Source organism: Astatotilapia calliptera, chromosome 23 (assembly GCF_964374335.1).
Source record: "Astatotilapia calliptera chromosome 23, fAstCal68.1, whole genome shotgun sequence".
In the NCBI taxonomy this organism is placed as follows: domain Eukaryota; kingdom Metazoa; phylum Chordata; class Actinopteri; order Cichliformes; family Cichlidae; genus Astatotilapia; species Astatotilapia calliptera.
The window spans coordinates 14,019,210-14,041,633 of NC_137443.1; the positions used below are offsets into that span (position 1 = coordinate 14,019,210).

The 22,424-nt window shown below is 42.1% G+C and overlaps 1 protein-coding gene across 2 annotated transcripts; it reads right to left on the reverse strand.

Moving 5' to 3' along the window:
• Positions 1-5,944: 5,944 nt before the first annotated feature.
• amotl2a (angiomotin like 2a) lies at positions 5,945-13,868 on the reverse strand. 2 transcript variants are annotated; one of them, XM_026159779.2, is made up of 11 exons: positions 13,640-13,868; positions 11,916-12,730; positions 11,653-11,803; positions 11,151-11,295; positions 10,979-11,059; positions 9,404-9,699; positions 8,957-9,147; positions 8,769-8,870; positions 8,519-8,679; positions 8,058-8,237; positions 5,945-7,566 (listed from the first exon to the last, which is right to left on the reverse strand). In XM_026159779.2, exons 2-11 carry the CDS (start codon positions 12,641-12,643, stop codon positions 7,481-7,483), a joined length of 2,121 nt encoding a protein of 706 aa, XP_026015564.2. In that variant the 5' UTR covers positions 12,644-12,730; positions 13,640-13,868; the 3' UTR covers positions 5,945-7,480. The 2 variants fall into 2 exon arrangements, with proteins under 2 accessions (XP_026015564.2, XP_080153189.1); XM_080297063.1 differs by lacking the exon at positions 13,640-13,868 and having other exon boundaries at positions 11,916-13,551.
• Positions 13,869-22,424: the final 8,556 nt, after the last annotated feature.

The following is a 22,424-nucleotide window of genomic DNA, read 5'->3' on the forward strand; positions in this document are numbered from 1 at the left end:
TTTCCATTCCCCCCCTTTTCCCTTTTTAGTCACACTAAGTTTTTCATCTTATAGCCATTTTGGTTAGCAACTTTTTTGGTTCCTCATCAGAGCAAATCACAGTGTTGGATATTAAACCCCCCCTCAGAAAAAAAAACTTACTTAGCTAATTTTTCTACTTAATATTTTTTCTACTGAATCTGCATAATGAGTATTTTTAATTTACATTCTAAAGTATATTTCAGTGAAAATTTGCATTAGTAGGTGGGGTTATGTTTTAAATAAAACAGCTTTTAAATATAGAATTATGCTCAAAGTCTTCTCTAGCCCCTTTTCATGTAAAACATCTGTATCACCCCAAAAGTCCAGATGTTTACTTTCCCCCCATGTATATTGCCGATCATATATCTTTTGGTTTCATGTGGGCCCCGACATGATAACCAATTTTTTAAAACATCCTCGAAGCTCCCCTGGTATATGTCAAAGTTATTAACTTCATGTAGAAGTACATGTAAAAAATATTTTAGCCAACTGACATAAAAATAAGAACTAAACTTAACGGAAAAAATGAGAACAATATTTTCTGTGATTTTCTGCTTTGGTCAAAATTATTGCTTTAGTTTATCTTTGTTTACTGAGACTAAAATTACAGTGAAACTACACAATTAATCATAACCACAAACACCATCTGGAAAAAATGTATACAACAAAGTAAAAACCATTGGAAAGATATAAAACTATGCACAACTCTGGGTCATATCGTTAGGCTATTCAGCTGCTGGATTACAAACAACATCTCATACCATCAGTGTGATCAAATAGATATATACATATTTTTTGTGGGAAACATGTGAAAAAGTTCTGTAGAAACAGCAACAGGATTAGGATATATGAAACTGTACTTTAGTTTTTAAGGGATTTATGATGCTGTTTTTGGGACTGGCTGATTTTTAGCTAACAGGTGGAAATGTCTGTTTAAAGGTCGGTTCAACAACTGTTGGATGAATTTGGCATAGATATTTCTGTTGCCCAGCGACTTTGCTGATGCCATGGCTTTTTCTTTTGCCCTGTTTTGGAAATATGCTGCCCTCCATTAGCACAATCAAAAATTGCTCTTTTATTATAAGTAAATATGTTGTAATGTATTTCAGCATTAGCGCACATCTACTTCAGTTAGTTTGCACTATTTTTTAAAGCTAAAAACTAATTGCCCCTTGGGGATAAATAAAGTCTTTCTGATTCTGATTCTGACTATCAAATTTATGGCACCTTTTCTGTTTTTTTCATGTTTTATAATTTAGGATATTAATATTAAATTGTATTAATATTAAGTTTCATAAGATTATATACTGTTGCGTGACCGGGATTATACAAAAGAGTTAAAAGAGATGCAGGACATAGTAATTAACAACGTGTAAAAACAGTCAAGACAACCAGACCAACAGAAAGATTGAAAAAGCAGTCACAGGAAAATAAAAACTCTTTCAAAGTAAAACAGGAAATGCTAAATGCTGCTAAATATGGAAGTAGGAAAACTCCTAGTAAACACAAAGCAGAGGAACACAGGGAGGTACGAGTAATAACAAAAGTGGAACCCAAAACTAAAGAAAAATCAAAACGATAAACTTCATACACCAATGATTAATTATATAAAGGAAAAGAGTATTGGTACGATAAACTAAAAGAGAACATTTTAAGAGTATATCTGAAGATAAAGTATAACAGTTATTTAAGTCACTACAGTATTTTCCCACTTAAGTGTTAAAACAGTATCAAGTTCTTCTTAATTTCTACATTAACATGAGTGAAAATTCACAAACGATCTTTCATCAGCGATTAGCTCTCTCCACATAGTCATCATTTATATCCACCTGGATCATAAAGGGTTATTCAACCACTGCTGCATGCTGAGGCATGCCATGGAATTCCCCAGCTGTGCCTATTCAGTTGCATACACCTGCTGGTATGTTTCTTTAAGTTGTGAAACACTCGTAAATTCTTGGGATATTATTTGTGACTGGTTTTATTTGGAACGATTAAATGAGTCCAAGGAAGTAAGCAGTAAGTTAGTAAGATCAGTGATTAAAAATCAAGGAAATGTTAACATGAGTACATGAGTACAAGCAAAAGAAAGAAACACTGTTTTTCTGTGACATACCAGTTTGACTCTTACTCATTTGTCTGCATTGTTAATTACTCATAACCATTTCAGACTTCAGTTAAGTGACTTTTCACAGCTGTACAATGTCTGATCTTAACGTTGACTCATTTTTTATTTTGGTTTTTTGGTTTTTCTCTGGCATGAAGGTTGTCCTCTGCAGCACGTCTCTCCGTGTTGCTACAGACACAGTGTGTTTTGACTCATCTAATAATTCCTTCCCTACAATGAATCGGCCTTTCTGGATTGTGCAGCACAGTTGATTCACTGGAAACCACTAGCAGACCCAGACAGCAACCAGCTAAAGCACCAAAGAGAGGTTCTCCGTGGTTAATGAAGTATACTCTCCCCAAGAACCCCTTTAAACATGGCAGCTTCATTATCTCACAACTCAATTAATTAAACAAGTCATTATGTCTGAACTCAATCAAACACTGAGGCACCACAGAGAGCTCACAAAGCTCCAGATTCTTTCAACTCAGTTTGGCTGTTCTCCCAGATGTTACAGTAAAGTTTCATGTCCAGGCATCCATGAAAAAAAAGGATTTGTAAGGTTTAGCAGAAAGTTACTTACATTAGCCAGATGTTAACATATAATGATGTGGTAGCTGGTGGCTAGCTACAGAGATATAGTTAGGCTAATATATACACATCAACATAGAGCAGATGAAGGATCATGTTCAGATGTTCATGTTGAGGGTCCCCGATGGGCAAAGTGGAGTTGAAGTTTGAACTGGATTCAAAGTCACCATCTGGCCAGAGAGTTTGCACGTTCTCCCGTGTCTGCATGGGTTCTCTACAGGTGCTCCAGCTTCCTCCCACTATCCAAGGATATACATAGGCTTAGGTTAATTGGAGATTATAAAATGATTAATGGCACAAATGTAAGTGTGAATGGTTGTCTGTCTCTCTATGTTGGTCCTACCATCGACTGGTGGCCTGTCTAGGGTGTACCCCCCTCTCACTCTAGGCCCCAGCCCATTGGGTAAGAAGAAAATAGATGGATGGAGCTTAAAGACATGCTGCACATGAACAGTGCTGATAAAACGCTGCAGAAGCTGATAATGATGACTTGGACTTTTGTCTTAAAAAAAACCCAAGACAAAACACTTTAGCAAGATAAAAAGACATCATCCTCATGAGAACGTGACAGAGAGTGACATGTCACCCAAACAATGCTCCGCTGAAATCGACAGAGCTTTGCTGTGACGTTGGGTTGAAGTAGGAGAGCAGAGTAAGCTCCTTTTCTCTAAGATGTCAGCTCCTCCCTGCTGGATGCGTCTTCTGCTGGAGTTCTTCGTCTCCACCATCACCAAGTGGTGCTCATTTGATCTAATGTTGTTGAGTCTTTACCGTACTACATAGAGGTGACTGTTATTGTAAACGGATTTTTTATAAATAAAGCTTAATTGAATTAAGTCGAGCAGTTCAGCAAATAATGTTGCAGTGGACTCAGGCCGAAAAATTTGCTTCCAGTGGCCTCCTCTGAGAGATTTGCATCGTCTCTCTAACATCCCTAAAATTAGAAGTCAGTGCCCTGATTTATGTGGAAACGCTGAGGGGGCGGGGGCACATTCCATGGCTGCTGTAGGCAGGAAGTTTTGGAATCTCCATGGAAATCAAGGCAAAACACAGAGCCCCACAGTTATTTTTCCAAATATTTCACACATGCCTTTAGTACAAAATGTGCTCAAAAGGAAAGGAGGACAAATGATTTGTTACCAACTGTCCCCTTCATTCCTCACACACACTTCGATTGTATCTCGCATTGCTTCAAATGGCGCTTGACTTTAACATTTTTCTGACTGTAGATGAAGCGTGAATTATGTGGAGTCTGCACTTTCATACCATGAAAAACAAACAAAGTCGAAATTCAGAACATTGACATCTGTTCTTGATCCACTCTGATTGAATCACGCGCACAGTTGGCAGGAGTCACAGTGGTGAAATCACGGCGATAACCTGACAACAGTCTTTGTAAGTTATGCTCCAGTCCGCATGTATGTGGAATGCATACATGAAGGTTTAACCTTTCTCCATGCAGACTGGATGAGGATGACTTTTCAGCTAAATTTCCCACTATGATGCTGTTCAAACTTAGTGCTCACGTAATCCTAACCTTTCCCCTCAGCTGAGCCTCACCTCACTCACAGTTACTGACATACGAGTCAGGAAATGTGATCTGCATTTGCACAGATAGGACCAAAATAATGGGAAATCACAGACCGCATGGTGCCAAAGCTGAAAATGGTACTCAACACATGGCGATTTATTACTGCAGCTTTTCCCCGCCTGAGAAAAGTGGCACTCGCCTATGACAAGTAAAGGCAGCGAGAGGAAAATGTCTGGCATCCGAGGAATGAAATTCCAACCTCAGCAAGGGGGAACAAGGAAGACAAAAATATTTACATTAAAATTAAAAGTTTACCGAGGAATTCCTACATGTCCCTGCACATCTTGAGAATATATAAGAAAGCACATCCACATCAAAATACAATCAATTACTTGGCATTTGATCTGATTATTTGAGGTTAAATTTGTATTTCCATTTAACTTGAGTAACATTACAGGTTCTCTTATTTTCTGAGAATTCGTGTGGATTAGTTCCTGCTGGGCAGGTTTGGAGAATCACTTTGTGTGAGATGAAATCTAAAATCCTCAAGAACTTAATTTTCTTAGGATTTGAGGTACAGCTTCTGGTATTTGTCATGCAAGATGCCTTTATCTTAACAGCAAGATAGAAAAAGATTGCTGTGAAACTAATACGGTACATTTTGTTACTTGCAGAGTTTTTGTACATCATATTGTGTCTCTGCTTGAAGAAGACCAACCACAGCTGAGCAGTCATAGAAGTCACAGAAGAATAGAGAAAATCTTGGCTCAGTTGGTGTAGTAGATTTATTGGAAAGATGACTGATGACTGAGGAGAGACATTTTAAAGAAAACTTGGAGTCAAACAGTAAGTACAAATGTTTAACCCCAACAGCCTGGTCATCCCCTAAATCCAGTATATCTAAAGAGACCAAAACTACAAAACTAGTAGATTTTTGTCACTTTGGGGATCAGCCTCAAGTGGACAGAGGATAGAGGATTTTGGCTGAATTTTTCAAACTCGAAGATTTCTGAGGTCACTGAGATGTTTGGAAAGGGTCACAGCGACAAAAAGAAATGAGGCCACTCTGGAAGTGTCTGAGCTGAAGATGTTAAGATTTTCACTGGGAGTGACTAGAAATGAGTATGTCAGAGGAGCAGTTCAAGTGTGGATATGAAGTTAGAGAGGCTAAGATGGTTTGGACTTCTGCAGAGGAGAGATATTGGATATACTGGACAAAGGACGCTGAAGATGGAGATGCCAGGCATGAAGAAAATAGAGGAGACTCATGGACGTAGTGAAGGAGGACAGGCAGACGGTTGGTGTGACAAAGGGGGTTGCTAGGGATGGAGGCAGATGATCCACTGTTGCGATCCTAAAGGGGGCAGCTAAAAGAAGAAGGCGAGGTCACCGTCTTTACAGCCTGATATAAATGGTTGCTTCTATAGCTGATATCTGCCTTCATAACAACTGCAAGAGGTGATTTTTAAACTTTTTATCTTTGAACTAATGAGGAACCGTTGGTGCACCCTATTTGGATTCAGTAAACCTAGCTAGCTGATGTTAGCGGGTGAAGTAAATCCTTCTAATTGTCCAAATATGGTCACTTGTGGTTCCAAAAAAGCTGGCAAAAGCACCAAAATTTCAGATTTAAAATGTTTACAAACCAGCGGGTGACATCTACGGCTTTACTTCGGTGAAGAGAACAGAGAGCCTTTTATCAGGAATATATTAAAACTTTATTATTGTGAAATGTTAAGGCATACATACAAATGTTTCCTTTACAAAAGTTCACAGCAACATCACGTTGGGTCAACCAGCTGAAGCGAGGCAACTTAACACAACCTTTTGTATTCATCATCAACTATAACTTAAAGATAGAGTCCATCTTTGGCACCAGGAAACAAGACCATTTAAAGTAGATATGAAAAAAATAATAATTACAAAATATATTAACTTCTCTCACTTCAAACAGCCATTTGTGTAAACATGTTGCAGAATAAGCAAAGGGCAGTAACTCTGACACACTGCACTGACCAGCAAATGCACTGTGATGGAGGATGAAGGAGAATATCGGGTAAACGTGAGGTTTCACACGCTAATATTTAAAAACTGGATAAGCTTATTGGCTTCTTCAGAAATCCACTGATGATGAGTTTTAATGTCCTTTCCCCATGGAGTGTGGCACATTCCAGTTAAATAGAAAACACATTCATTGAAAACAGAAGTGTACATTCATCAGTGTTCAGTGATCCTACATCACGCAGGGAGAAATAAATAGAAGAGTCCATATTAGGCTTACAGTATAGTCTACCCAGAAATGTGAGATACTTGAAAAACAGCTGAATATAACAGCGATGGAGTAGCAAATGTGGGCCAATTATAGTTGACCGTTTCGACGTTCGTGGTAGATCCAGCTACCACGACTCAGAAGAAATAACCACCCCAGAAAAGGAGTCATGTGGAGAATGCCTGCCATTTTAACAAGGGCGAAGGGTCAGACTTTAGATAGCCTTTTTCTTTAACGGGAGCATTCCCTCAGCGAGGAATGTGAGAAGATTAGCTCCGCTGTGGCATGGGAGGGGAGCGAAACGCTGGGTAGCCACCTTCTGAGGCCCCAAACATTAGCCGGGGATCTGGAAAACCGGACCCCAGAGAAACGGCGTCAATCCTCACAGGCTTTTTAAAGAGAGAACCGAGCAGGCATTTTGCAGGCTTCGCATTCAAAAAAATGTTTCCAAATCCCCCTCTGAGCTGCGAGCAAGGCCTCCGAATGTATTTTAAAGAGGAGGGCAACTGTTAATTTAGCTCTGTTAAATTCTGAGTCATTTTATAAATATTCCCATTACTTTCAGAGGGCATGGTAACAGGGATGCTACTGGAAAACAAAACCAAGAAGTGAGTCATGTGTATATAATTAGAAAAAGAAAGTGGTGCACATTTAGGACAAACAAAAATCACATCAATTATGAGCAGCATTTACATGTATAAATACAATACATAATTAAAAAATAAAAAGAGAAACATGCACAATATATGCACAGTCAGCAGCCCAGTTCCTGTCACGCTGAAATACTGTCCAGGTACCGTGAACGAATCCCAACTGCCCGTTTATGAGTTGTGCAGAAACAGCAGAAGGAAATCTCAGCACACACATGTTGATTTAAGCCAGACGTCGAGGAAGCCCTTTAAAGTCTCAGCCAAGAGTCTGTGTCAGAGCTGCTGTCAGTCATACGAGCCGCAGCGAGCGCTCAAATGAGGATTTCCACCACGTCTGCGCCCAAGCTGTTGAGGCTCCTTAGCATCTTCGGCGGAAGCTTTGGCTCCTCCGAGGTTTCTACAGGCAGGACAGAATTTATAGATTAGAAAAAACATCACTGGAAGGCAAATTGCCGATGCACGTGTCATTAGTTTAGATAAATATTTGTTATTTATACGTCCAGATTGTTTTGGAGTTGCTCGTTTTTGGAAATATCCTCTGTGAAGAGGTCTGCACTTGCCCTGCGGTGCTGAAAGCACCAAAAACCTGATGTGAAAACTAAGTAGCAACATCTTTTTTTTCTAGAAATCATGACCCAGTTACCACGTGGTTCCTGGAGGAACTATTTTCTCTCAACCATATTATGGTAGAAACGCAGCGTGGCCAGAGGCCTCTGTGGATCTTTTTTGATCCGAGTGTTTCAGCTGTAATATTCATGTTTGCTGATTTGACTGGAGGAAACAATGTAAAGCTACTTGTCGGAGTGATTTTTCTATTTAATTCAATGACACATTCTTAAAATGAGCTGTGAGGAGCTGACTGGGCCTTAAGCACTTCGAAAAACCCACCAGGTGTAGCCGCTGAGCTTGCTTCACACATCTTGAGCTTGCCGTGCTCTGCTGTGGCCTCAGGCTCCTGTGAGGCCTCGTCGCTCTGCGTGCTGCAGTCTCGGCTCAGGACCTTAGCAGCAGCAAGCAGCTTGGGCTGCAGCACAGCTGAACCTGTCTGGTCATCTGAGAGGCTCTTTCCTGCAGACAAAGAGAAGAAACTGCTTAATTACCCGCCTACATCCACATTTACGCGCTCCTGAACATCTGCCGCGCAGAGCTCTTCCCATGACTATTCTGGATGGGGCTATTCTGGAGTGAGAGATGATATGCATTCCAGTTTAAAAACAGGGCTGTGTCCTACTTGTTTTTGTCTTTTTCAGGGTGTGCGCATTCTGTCTGGCAGTTGTCACAGGATAGCGTGTGTAATTAAAGATTCCAGATTCCTCAGCTCAGCACGAATAGTAAGGGAAGAAGCTCACCTTTGTTCTCCATGCCGCCGGTCGCTATGTTGATGGAGGGGACGGATCTGGCCGAACGAAGCCCCTGTTTCTCAGGCTTGCTCTGCTCCAACCTGGAGCGCTGCTGGAGGACTTTGATCACCGCGTCCTTCTCCAGGAGCTGAGCGTGAAGAGCGCGGATCCTGAACGCACGGAGAACATCGTGAGTTTAGAAAAAACACCACAGAGCAGGCAGAAGGAAACAATGAAGTATGGATGAAAAGATGATCACCTGTTCTCCATCTCCTGACGTCTGTGATGGGACAACGGCAGGTCTTCATTAAAACTACTGTCCGGAGAGTGCCGCGGGGAGTGATTGATGATAGTTGTATCTCTGAAAATAAAATATACGGTTTTCTAAATAATCCCGCAATTTTTACGTTTTGAATCTTCACTCCATTTTGACAGATTTGTCTGTACCTCTGTGCTGCAGCTGTGGCTGCTGCATCCATTGCAAACTGCCTCATGGTGCTCTCCTCCAGGTACTTTTGCTCCCACTTGGTGATATCTGCCTCCAGGGCAAGGATACGCTCCTCCTTCTCCCTCAGATGCTGCTGCAACCTGGACGAGCTCGGCTCTGAAGCTGTGGAATCAGTGCTCTGGTTCTGGGACTGAAACGGTAGACAGAATAGATCGTTTAACACCCAAGGAAACAAAATGCTCTAAATCTGACTCTCTGAAAATGTGTTTATCCCTCAATCCACTTTTACTACTTTAACTACGCAGGAATCCTCTAGCAGACTAATGCTGGTCCCTTTCACCCTGTGAGCCAGCCAAGTGTTTCTATAGGATAAGCCGCTTGGACATGTTCACATTGTTAAAATCTGCTAACTGAACCATTGGGGGGGGGGGGCTTGTTTTCCTCACCTGTTGTGCCCTGAGGCTTTTTAGCTCCTGCTCCAACCTCGTGCGTAGCCGGAGCTCCAGCTCTTCCCGCTTCTCACAGGCGGCCTGCAGCTGGGCCAGCGCACTCTGCAGCCTCTCCACTTTCTTCACGTACGCCCTCTTCCTCTGAAGTTCTTCTTCCAGCTGACGGTTGCGAGTCTGCGCCGAGGCCAGAGCCTGCTCCATCAGCTCCCGTTTCCGCTGGCACTCCTCCCTGGACACTCGCAGGTGCTGAATCTGCTTCTCCAGACATTCGCGCTCCCGCTGCTGCTCTTCATCTGCAATACAGGAAACAGCAGGTTAATGAAGGTGACGAGGCTCTTAAGAACTTAAAAATAAATCTTTTGAGATTCTTCCTGGCTTTTGTTTGATTTTTTAAGCCTATAAAACTATATCACTGGAAAAAAAAAAAGAGTAAAATTGGTCTCCTCTAAAGAGAAGCTCCCATGGCCTTCGCTGGGGTCAGTGAAGCCTTCAGTCCGGGAGCATTTCAGTGCATTTTCTAAGGAATGTGACCCAACAACAGACATAAAGGCATGTGGTTCAACATCAAAACATTTGACACCTCATTTTTTGCTAAGTTTATTGCCCTCGTAAACATGGGATCAGTAAAAACAATATTTCTCATTGAATCTTTGAAAGCTAGTCTGCATTTCAATGAGCCCTTTTAGAAAGTTTAACTGATGTGCCTCTTTAAAAGGGGGCTGATTACACAACATGAGTGCATGCCTGTGGAGGGAATGCAGACTTCCTCTTATCCACTTACGCACACAGGCATAGCCTTGTACTGGTAAAAGCTCTGGAATGCCTCTGAGGACGTGAAGTAAACAAGCAGCTCAAAATATATTTCATGTGGTTCTCATAACACAAACATATAAACTACACATCCCACTATTGTACTGCTTTTCTCTGCTATGCTGAGATAACCGTTTGGGAAAGATAATCATAGACACTGACACGACTGCATTTACTGCCCAAATGTTCCAACATAAGTGTTATTCCACCTAATCCTCGCTGTAGGGATTTCTCTACAGCTCAGTTCTGCACAGAGCTAAAAGGGAGCAAAGAAATATTCACAACTGGCCGATCATCATTAAGCTATGGCATGAAAAAGAAATGCCCAAATAAGGAGAATGAGCAAGTCATGGGTCATGTAGAGTTAGGCCAGGACACCCAGACGTATTAGTTCCCCTTGAGAAGGGAGGTCATTAGTAGCGATGCAAAACTGAGCACATCAGTAAAAAAAAAAAAAAAAGGGAGGGGGGGCATTCCTAGTGGCAAACACCCTGAAAGCCCTAAAAACATCTCAGGAATCCAGGCCACATTTACTGCAGCATAAAAAAAGGTCTGGAGTCTAGGTGCCAAAAGTAACCTACAGGGGAGATACACCCATTTGTGTGACAACATGTAGACAGCACCACATCACTAAAGAAGGAAACCAATCCCTGCTCAGCTATGTTCCTGCTATTGTTCAGTGTTTCACAGGGAATTGTGATTGAATCTGTGATGAACTGCAGCGTGAGAGGAGTTTGTAACAAAAGACTGATGCAGACTCACTTTGCTCCAAGAGTTTGACAAAGACGTGCTGCTTCGGGTCGGCGCAGTCCGCTCTGTGCTTGTTAGCCACATCGAGTTGCTCTGCACAGAGATGACCAGCATACCACAATGAGCACATACGCATAAAGTAGGTTTAAAGCCAGGAGACAGACAAATAAAAATGGAAACTTACCTCGCAGGTCTCTGTTGAAGTCATGCATTCTCTTAACCTCTGCCTCTAGTTTATTCCTCATCGTTTTCTCCAGAGTTTCTCGCTTTCCAGAGCCTTTCATGAGGGTCTCATAAGCCTCAGATATCCTCTGAATCTCCAACTCCAACTGGGAAGAAAGAGAGAAAATGAGTCTCTGGGGGAGGAATTCCTGCATATTGTCTGGTTTATGTTGCAAATGTTAATATCAATGAGGCTAATTAGTCTACTGAATGCCACCCGCTGTGAAATGTCTCTTTAACACTACGTGAATGAATAATGGAATTAACATTCCAGACTGAACACTCGTGATCCCAGGTGCCAGCCATTTATCTCCTCACATGCCGACATGTTTTTAAAGACAAAAGGAGATGCGTTGTAGAGATTCCATGCTCTGAATTAGTGAGAAAACCCGTCACCTCCTGCCCCAGCTAAAAACTTTTGTTTTCTCACGACCTCAACGAACCATTCACTACCATCCTCTCACCTTCTGAAGCCTGGTGGCCTTTTCCGTGTACACCTCCAGTTCCTTCCTGAGCCGCTCGTTCTCCCGCATTAATGTGTCGCTCTGAGGGGAGTTGCAGTCTGAAGCTGCTGTGATGCTGTTGTGAGTCTCCTGTGACTGAGCAGACACAAACCTGCAGACAGGAGATAGCAACAGTGCTGAAAAGACCGCCAAAATAAAAGAACAGCAGACTTCTCTGGGGCTGTTCTTCTTTTTTTGATAGCACATGTGTTTGTGGATGTTACCTGTGCTGTTGTGTGTAGAGGGGAGGATGGGGGTCTTGGTTGTATTGCACATATTCCTGTGAGTGGCTGAGCATGTATCCAGGAAGTCTGACACAGAAAGGATAGTCTGGGGGTGGTCCTCGCTGCTCTGCACACGGCTGAGCCCTTTGTCTGTCAGGTGTCGCAGCATTTAAAACATTATTGTGATGATTATAGAGCTGTGGGTAGCTGTGTGAGGAACTCATAGGCAGACTGTTCCTAGACCGGTTTCTCTCCAGAGAAAGCTGCATGAGTCTCTCACTGAGAGAGCGAGCGTGCTCTCTCTTCAGATCCCACTGTGCCTCACTTCCACTTCCCTCTACATCCATGCTGGGTCCATTGTGCTCCGCCTGCCCCTTCTGAGAGTTCAGGAACTGGGAGTGGGCTTTGGCTTCCTCGTAAGTAGGCAGTTCCTCCTTGTGGAGATGGTACAGGTGGCACACGGGGCTCTCAGAGTGCAAGCTGTCTCCTTGGTGCTCCTGACCTTGAGGCTCCTGCCTTGTTGACATCTGGATGTATTGAGTGTCCTCCTGAGTGAGGCTCTCCAGAGAGGAGCGGGGACTGCCGGTGCCGCCGCCGCTGCTGCCTCCACGCAGTGCCTGCTGCTGGATGGCTAGAAGCGTGCGCGTGTCCGTCAGGTTTCCGTAGCGGAGCTGTTCCTGGATGAGACGGTGCAGGACCGTTCCAGAGGACTCCTCGGCAGTTCTCATGTCAGCCAATGAAAAGACAGTTTAAAAAAAAAACGAAACAAAAACAAGCCTCGATGTGGCAGCGTGGGCGCTTCACAAATCACACATCTGAAAGGAAAAGAACTGTGGTCAGACTCAACACTGCACAAACTTATCCACACTTCTGTTACACAATGCTGTGTGTTCACGAGCTGTAGCTGGAAATACCCCTGATAGTGATGTCACTGGAGATCCAGTTTTTATGGCCCACATGCTGCAATGCATAACTTTCTCCAGTCACACAAGCATAATACTCAACGGTCGCACAGACTCAAAAGATTCCAGTGATTCAGGATCAGATAATGCCCAAAACATGATGAAGACATATAAAGTCTTCAGAATATGAATGATGGATGCTTTAAAATGCTCTGGTTACTTTATACAATTAACTCATTTTAACTTTCAACGTGAAAATCTGGATAGAGAGTAAAATTAATGCCTTATTAAACCACCACAATGTGTCCTGACCGCACAAAATAGCTACACAGCTACATGAGATCAAGAGTGAATTACGCAAAACATCATCAAGTCTAATCCTCCAAGCTGAAAAAGCAGCAGTAAAGATTATTTAAAAATCAGTTTAAAGACATTAATGTCAGGGGTGTGAAACATAGGGCCTGGTGACCAGAACCGGCCGCCACAGGGTCAATTTGGCCAAAGTAAATGTTCTTGTTTTGTTTTTACAAAGTGTGAAAAGTCTTTAAATTCTTTACTATTTGAGTTTGAATTATAAACACATAAAACACAAAATGCAAAAGCTTTATGGGTAACTCTACATTTGAATGGTTTGTGCCTTTATAGCTCCTGCATGAATGAGACTGTTTTGTAAATGGATGGATCTGTGTGTGGCTCATGAATTAAAACGGGACTCAGATGTAATCTGTTAAGTAAGTAACTCCATCCGGAGTGGACTCCGTCCACACACAAACCGACAGAAAACGTTCAGATAAACCTATTCAGATAAAATGCTAAACTCACCAATTTTTTTGTCTCATCGCACAGTGAGCGGTGCCGTCGTATCTCAAATCAATGATCTGCGCTTATTGTTCAAAATAAACGTCCACAAGTGTGCGGAGCTCCTTTCCTCCGTGCGCATGTGTGCGCGCTGACGGGTAGCAGGCAGCAGACTGAGCGGAGCGGAGCTGCGAGGCGCACTAATAAATAACTGAGAGCTGATTGTTCGCTGCGGCTGGAATGACAGGAATGCAAAGGCTCCGAGTCCCTGTGGGATCAAAAGCAGAGCAGAGGGGAGGAGGGAGAGGATGAGGAGGAGGAAGAGGAAGAGAGAGGGGCGGTGTGTTTAAAAAAATGGATTCAGAGCAGCAGAAGCAGCAGCCCCTCAGCTGGCTGCTTGTGTCATGTAAAAGAGCTCGTTGTTGTTTTTTGTTGTGCGGCTTCAGGACATTTGAATGCACAGTTTCTATAGCTGAGGAAGATTTAAGTCCCTGCATTCTCATGTTTGAACGTTTCTGTGGCACTGCCGCACAAAAAAGATAAAAAGCAGTAAAATAGCCGTTCAAATACTTTAAGAATGCAATGTTAAAAAAATTTTATATTTTGAAGAATTTTTGCGTCAAAATAAAAAAAACGTCACAAAACGCTATTTAGTTTTATTATATTATCATTATATTTTATTTTTAGACATTAACTTAGATGTGCCAAATTAAGCCAGTCTGTCTCCGTTTCTCATCACAAACTGAATCCTTGATTTTATTACTAATTTCTTTTACTTCAGTAACTTTGTTTTCATGTCAGAAAATCAAGAAAAATCCGCCAGTTTCCACAGTGAGGCTTTTAAACACTGCTTTATCTAAAGCAGCAGAACCAAGCTCAGACAACAGCAGCAACTTTACGTGATTCCAAGCTTATTGGCGAGTTTTATTATAGACTGTATATGAAAGATGGCCAATGACATATCAGTGCATACATCAGAGGTATGAAAAGAGCTGCATGCATCGCTGGCAGCACAATACAAACTATTTTAACTAGCTTCATTAGCAAGCAGCCCTACGTTCCATAGAAGTGTTATCCTTGTGCTAATGAGCAAACTGCATTTATGCCACATGTACGTACCACAATTTGTTTGTACATGTACAGTGACAATAAAGGCCTATTTTATTCAGTTCGACCAACCAGACCTATCACGGCTGCTGAGGTCTCATTCACAAAGACGTCTCATTACATATTTGGGAAAGTGTACATCAAGTTATGCTATACATTTAACACACTATGAAGCTAGGCAAAGTCTTGTTTGTTTTTTTTAAGCCTCAGGCTAAACATTTCTGTGGTTGTTATCTTTATGAAAAGGATGGACCCAACAGAAACTTGCAGATCACAAGGTAGGCCTGCCCATCACAATCTCCAGCTTTCTCCTGATTTATGAAGATCATAATCTCCATACTGAACATCGTGTTGTATTAAATGCGACTTTTAACCAGCAACAAACCAGAATATCACATCAAGGGAGTTTTTACTGAGCTCATAGATCATGTAAACTGTAGCCTCTTTTTCCTCATAGTTTTTTATACAATGTTATACAATTGTTATTTATAACTATAGACTCGCCCCCTGCTTTTCATAAAAAAGAATGCATGCTTAAGGCACTTCCATACTGGCTTCGCTTTCTAGCCCCAGAACCCATGTCCACCTTTTATGGCTATCTAACTATAGACGATCACAGTCAAACATTCCAGCTATTTTCCCTGTTCAAAGTTCTTCTCTTCTTGAATTTTTGTTTCCTTGTACATTTGTACCTGTTTTATTGACCTTTCATTTGCCTGCTCATCCTCACCTGGTTTGTTGTCTGCCCACCCCTGAATGACCTCAGACCCGATAAAAGATTTGGATTTGGAGCTTTTACTCTGTCCTGCGTTTTGGTCCTCTTGCTCTGTGATCCTTATACACAAACTTGACATTTGACACAAACTCGGTAACAGATTATATACCTGCTACACTGAGCTGCAGATGAAAAATGATGTCATATCACTGAGACCTGGACTAATCTTTTTTTCTTTTGTTTGCATGGACCTGGTAAATATTTAAGCCGCAGCCCGTGCCAGTTAATTGCAGTGTGTATGTGTGGACATGGAGGGGAGAGGGGCGACGTGAGGCATGCTGCCTGCCAGCTGTCCGCGGACTGAAACCCCCCTTTAATAAGAGCTCTGAGAGATGCATTGTTCTCCCAAGAAAGCAGACATGATGGGGGCAGCCCTGCCATCTGCTGTTCTCCCCTCCACCTCAAGCACCGGCTGCATGTGGATGTAGACCCTGGGATCAGCTGGCAGTGGGGGCTGTGCAGCAGTAATGTTATTGAGTGCATGAACACCATCAAACTGATTCAGTGATTTGAGGTTGTAGTGAGTGTAAACAAGTCTTCTCTTTTTAATGTGATGCTCGCAGCCGACAGGGCAGGTTGCTTTATCTTAAACAGTCGCAGGTATCGATTTGCATGGCAGTTGAAGTCCAAGAGCTGCTAAAGAATGCTGAAGAACTGATAAAAAGGTTTCACCATTTAATGATCCTCTGGATAAGCTTAGGTTTATGACACCTCACACATTTGTCTATATGTAATGAGACAGAATGATGCCGGTTTCTGTACATTCAGTCTTTGGTTCAGCGTAGGTTCTTCTGGCTCCAAAACTGCCCCTTTGCCCTCACTATGCACATAAGCATAACTGACCCACATACAGTTGGGGCAAAGAATCAGTTTGGCTTTACAGAAGCCTGTGAATTCCCCTGGTATTTTTTAGCCATCTGATAAGCAAAAAAATGCATTTTAAGCTTGAGTGAAGGAAAGCAGTGAGTCTGATCATTTTAATATAATATCAAAGCCTATTCAGAGGGTGCTAATATTTTTATTAGCAGGTAAAACCCTAATATATAAAAGATTAACATAGACGAGGTAATGTCACCCATTGGGTAGTGTAGCACTGATATTTTGAAACCAAACGTAACAAAGTGAAGAACACTACACGCTCATGGGTTAAACAATTACATGATACAACAGCCCCCTTTTTGACTCCATTTGGGATCATACTTAATAAAACAGAATTTAAGATTTGAAATGGCAGTTGAAACTATAAAGTCATTATGAAAGTGATCAAAGATCATGTGAGGAGTGATGCTTTTGATAGTCTCCTTTTATACAAATTTGAACCTGAATTTCAGTTTTATAAAGCTTAGGATCTCTGTGATAATAAGTCATCTCTATCCATAGAGGACAGCTAAACAAACACACACCAATTATATGTGGAAAGACTGTGCTGGTAACATGAAGCGTATGAGTGACTGTGCATTCCTGTTGCCTGGAAATTAGATTATGCAACCTTTCCCACGCCACAAACAATAGTAATTTCCAGGTACTTCTTTCTCAGCATTATACCGCAGGCTACATGAGAAGTCAAACACCTAATAATCAGACCATAAATCATTAAAACAAAGCAAACAGAAATGCCAGTCACTTGGTAGAATAAACCCACGATAGAAAAAAACCCTTTTTTGTTTAATAAAGTTTTTATTCTTTTAAAGACATATTTATAGAAATATTTTTGGGAAAAACAGAATATACAGGTGAGTCATTACCAAAGACTGAGAGTTTTGCCAAGCTAAGTAATTGCTGGGTAGCCCTGTCTCCTAGCATCCTGTCTTTAAGCTAGGCTAATTAGCTGCAGCATTTTTTAAATCGCCTTTAAAGTTTGACAGTAGACACATTTACAATATTTCATCCATATACAGGTATAAAGGGTAAATGCATCTGGAAGTGTTGCTTTGTGTGCTTATGTTTGCCATTTTAGTTTCTCTTTGCTACTTTTTGCCATTTAGCTTCTGGTTGCAGCTTCTTTTTAGCATTTCATCACATTTACACTGTAGTAAAACAGTCATTTTAAGTGTGTTATCAGTTTTATTTGCTCTAAAGTAAAAACCCACTCAGCTATTTCTGTTTTTTAGAAGCAAATCTCAAACCTTTAGCTGGAGGGTTATTTTTAGCGTATGCCTAAACATCGAGTGGTGGCCATCAAAAGACCTCATCTCCTAAAAAAATACAGTTGCGTACAACCAAACTCAATTCCGGTATAATCACAAAGTCATTTCACTTCATTGAGATTTGGTATCGCTGTCACTGTTGGTAGAATAAGCAGCCCTTTCAGATGTCTGGTTCCTTCAAGATCTTCTCCAAGAAGGTTTGTCATGTCTCCCAGCACAGCGTCAAGAATGTGGTCACTGATATATCCTGAGCTGACAGGCATGTAGAAGGGCATCAACCCACCAGGAGGACTGGTATAAGGTCTTTTGTGTAAGGAGGAACAGGAGGAGCACTGCCAGAGCCCTACAGAATGATCTCCAGTGGGGTACTCCTGCATGTTTCTAGAGATGCTCTGCTGAATGTTATGCTGCCTGCAACATCGTATAGCTTGACCAGTTTGGAGCTAGGTCAGTGATGGTCTGGGAAGGTGGTTTGCCGATTGCTGTTAGATACTAGGATAAAATCCTCATACCCTTGTCAGATCATATGGGGCGATCGTGGCTCAAGAGTTAGGAGTTCGCCTTGTAATCGGAAGGTTGCCAGTTCGAGCCCCGGCTTGGACAGTCTCGGTCGTTGTGTCCTTGGGCAAGACACTTCACCTGTTGCCTACTGGTGGTGGTCAGAGGGCCTGGTGGCGCCAGTGTCCGGCAGCCTCGCCTCTGTCAGTGCGCCCCAGGGTGGCTGTGGCTACAATGTAGCTTGCCATCACCGGTGTGCGACTGGGTGGATGACTGGATATGTAAAGCACTTTGGGGTCCTTAGGGACTAGTAAAGCGCTATATAAATACAGGCCATTTACCATTTACCATATGTTGTATTGGGCCCTAGGTTCCTCCTGGTGGAAGAATACCCATCCCCATGTCTAAATGTTACTAAGAGTGCCTAAAGGGACATAAACGTTTAGGGCAACCAAGTCACATAAGCAGTGACTTAAATTTTTCACTTTAATCAACATAATTTTGTTTTCAATGAATTCAACAATGTAAAGTTTTTCTAACTAAAATATTTCTCTCAAGCATTTCTTTAATTTCTTTGTATATATTCCAGGTTTACATGTGTCTCATACTTGTTTCTTACAGGTGGCAGGTGTTATGGCTGTGTACTCCTCGGGTAAGAAAGGTAGAAAGTCTAATTTACGCCATATTTTCAAGGACGATTGCCATCAGAAGTGATACCTAAGATCAGTCACTGGGACCTGTTGATGGGCTGACTGGGCCAACACAAAGCAGACTGCGATCTGGGAGCACTGCCCTTGGTATGTGAGGTGGGACAAGCCTGGTGCTTCAGCAGCTCCTTTTGTTTTCCAGAAAGGAGGAAATGGCCGCATTCCTCACATTACCATGTGCATAGGGTCTAACTGAGCCTCCAGTCTGCTGTTCTACAGGGAACAACTGGAGGTTAACCGGCAGCCACTGACAGTTTCTTTTAATGGGGGGGGGGGGTCTTCAGTGAATAACACTGCTGCATGGCTGTCCCAATTCATGACTTCAAACCTTTTCTTAGCTGACAGTGGCTGTGAATCACTTACAGGATCGGACTAAGATAAGCGTAAAAAAGCATGCCAACTCCTACACCCCGAATACACCCCTTCTACATGAAGTGGATTTTTTCATTGTATGTGTGAGTATTTACCAATTCTGAAAGCAGCAGATAGTGGAGACACCCTGTGTGTGTCCTCACACTCCAAACACATGAGCAGCCATGTTTGGTTTGGAGGTGAAAAACATTTACAAATGTCTGACTTACAGCAGGTCTAACATGAAACGGCCTCTTGCACCTGATGACATCAGAAATTCCTCACCTCACCATGAAGGTAAACAAGTGACACTGAACCAGCGAGGGACAGTAAACAGGACTGTGCCTGTGGGTGATGCTGTTTACAGATAAGACAAGGACACATATTTCCACGAGTGCCCTGTGGGCTTCTTTACAGCAACGGCATTCACCTGATTCAGCTCCAGACTCAGTTTAGGGTGATTCAGGTCAACAGTTAAAGTTTTGTTTCACTGGAAAACCATTGAGATACAAGCGCGGCATTCTAGCCGCAAGCGCTGATGACTGGGCCGTTACGCAGGTTGAGGTGTTACTTGCAAGCATGTGCACGTCTTAGGCGGCAGTTATACTCTGTTCCAAACACAGCTAAAGACTCTGCTGTTGAAGAGTCATTTCTGTTATAGAAATCGGCCCAAGGCGTGCATGGGTAGTTTTTGCATTGCATCATGTCACAAAGAGTAGCAGGCATGTGGACACCCGCTTGGAGCCCCGAGATCACCATTCAAGGACAAAATTGACATCACTCTGAACCAAGAAGACTGAAGAATACTATAACTATTAAATTCTGAATAAAAGAATGATGTCATGGGGATAAAGTCCATCTTATTATACCGTCTGTGGCTGAGGTTAACATCTTTCCTTGAAAAAAACCCAGGATGTGCTTGTAAATAAATATTACAGTTTGAAATTAAGCATACTGGAGTTGAATGCTGCTGACCATCTGCTTTATGGGACGATATCTAAGAGCGACCGCTGTGGCAATATGCCTACAGGTTCACCTACACGTCATCTCATTTACCAGAACAGATCAATTCTTCTTCTTCTCACACTAATAAAAGTGAAACCAGCCAGAGCAACGCGCTTTATGAATAACTCCTGGTTCTAGGTGCTTAAAGAATGAGATGAGGATGGCAGTTGTAATTCGCGCCTCCTCGCCTCAGAGACCGTAGCCCAAGTGTTTCGAAGGCCACCTTCAAAGGCAGGTTAGGGCAGACTCTTTCTCTGCTGCGTTAAGCACAGTGAAAGCTTTCAAGTCAACCGCTTCTCAAGTTCACACAAAGAACACGGTGTGAAAGGCTTTTCTATTATCACTGTGCCTTTGTATTTTTTGAGTAATGGTAATTTTATTTTTAAAGCCTTCCAAGTCTAAAAATATCGCTGAGGTAATGATGTCTCTGATATAAAATGAGAAGGTGCCGATGTGACATCCGAGCTGTGTAAACACCAGAACAGCTGATCCACAGACATTCCTCGTGGGTACTGTTGCAGAAACCTTTGGAAGATGTTGAGCTCATTTCAGCCGTTTCGGGAGAAACAAGCAACGTTTGTTTGGCTCACAACACACAACTTGTGTCGACAGACAACACAAGCTTTCTTCTGAAGCCGTCCCTTTGAATGTTGCCCAATGTTGGAAAAATTATATCTAAAGAATTTGGGAAACAGGAGGTTATCAAATGAACTCTGCAGATTTTTATCAAACATGTAAAATTAAATAAACTTCATCTCAAAAGCTGGCAAATTCCTGTATCACAGTGGCCAAGACATTTAGCAATACCCCTTAAAACAGCTAAAATTGACTTAGAATTGGATTTTTAAAAATAAAGACAAAGAAAGGATTTGTGAAATGCAATAAAACAGATTGGCTTATAATAACAACACTTAATAATATGCAGGCCTGCATGTGCATCTCCATTAACTCTGCTGCTGCTGAGCCAGCGTCAACATAAAAAGTTGACTTTTGTGAGAATCTTAATGAATGGCTGACTTTTGAAACCACACTGGGGTTTAGCTGGGTTTCACAGGGCTTCAGGCCAAGAGGCAGATGTTTTGTGGAAACAAAGCGCTGCTCAGTATCTACTGCCCTGCAGCTCAGAGGCAGATGCACCTGTCAGGCCCCCACCATATGGACTCCTGCAACAAGAATGCAGTGTATACAAAACAGAAAGCAGGCTGCACGTACATTACAGCCACTCCAAAATACAAAGAGAAACACCTGGAGTATGTTGCTGCGGTCTGTAAAAAAATAAAGAAAATCAACCTGTTACCATCTCTTTGCCTGATCCAAACTCTTGGATCCAACAAAGTGCCACAAGCCTGAGCAATCAGCCTCGTGTCAACGCTGTTGCTGTATGTGTTTGCACATATAAGTTCGCCTGCCCCCTCCCCAATCCATGCAGACTCTTTGTGAGCAGATGGCTGGGATACAGCTTCCAGGCCAGATAAAGACGCCTCCTAAAGCCACAGTGAGGGCAAAACCTCTCAGTCTGAACCATCTGCCAAGCACTAGAGATGGATGTCTCGGTGCTGGAAGCCTGGAAATGGCAGCGTGTCAGACGGAGAGCAGGTGGTCGACCTCCGGACACCAAATATCTTTGATACTGGAACTGCTGAACACAGATATCCATTGTGAAGCCAGTAATAAAAGGGTTAATCACTACATTTATAATCCCCTTACCCCCCAAAACAAAAGCAAATCTCTGAATCTGAAAATGATTAAACACACTAACACCACATAGTTAACAATACATTATCAGTCATCAAAAGCTGTAACGACCCACTATTAAAATTTATGAGGTTCTGAAAAGTGTTATGTCTTTCAACATAACAAGGACATTTAAATAAATGTCATTTATAAAACTATAAAGATTAATATTTGAAGTAGGACTATATTTTTTACTACACTTTGTTATTCAATTTGCCAAATAATCACGAATAACAATATGATGTCTAAGCTCTTGTTTTTCACATAATAACAGGACACACGGCTGCATATGAGCCTGAAGAATCATGGTTTTAGTCAGTGCTTATAACCAGCAGCATTTTGAGCTAATTTAGTGACCAGTGCATCAAATACAGCAGATAAGTGCTGAAAACACAGCGAGCACCTGGTGGATGTTGTCTTCATACACGTTTTTAGGACTAATGCCACTTTTCACATTCTACATCCAGCTTACGTAAAGTAGTCTT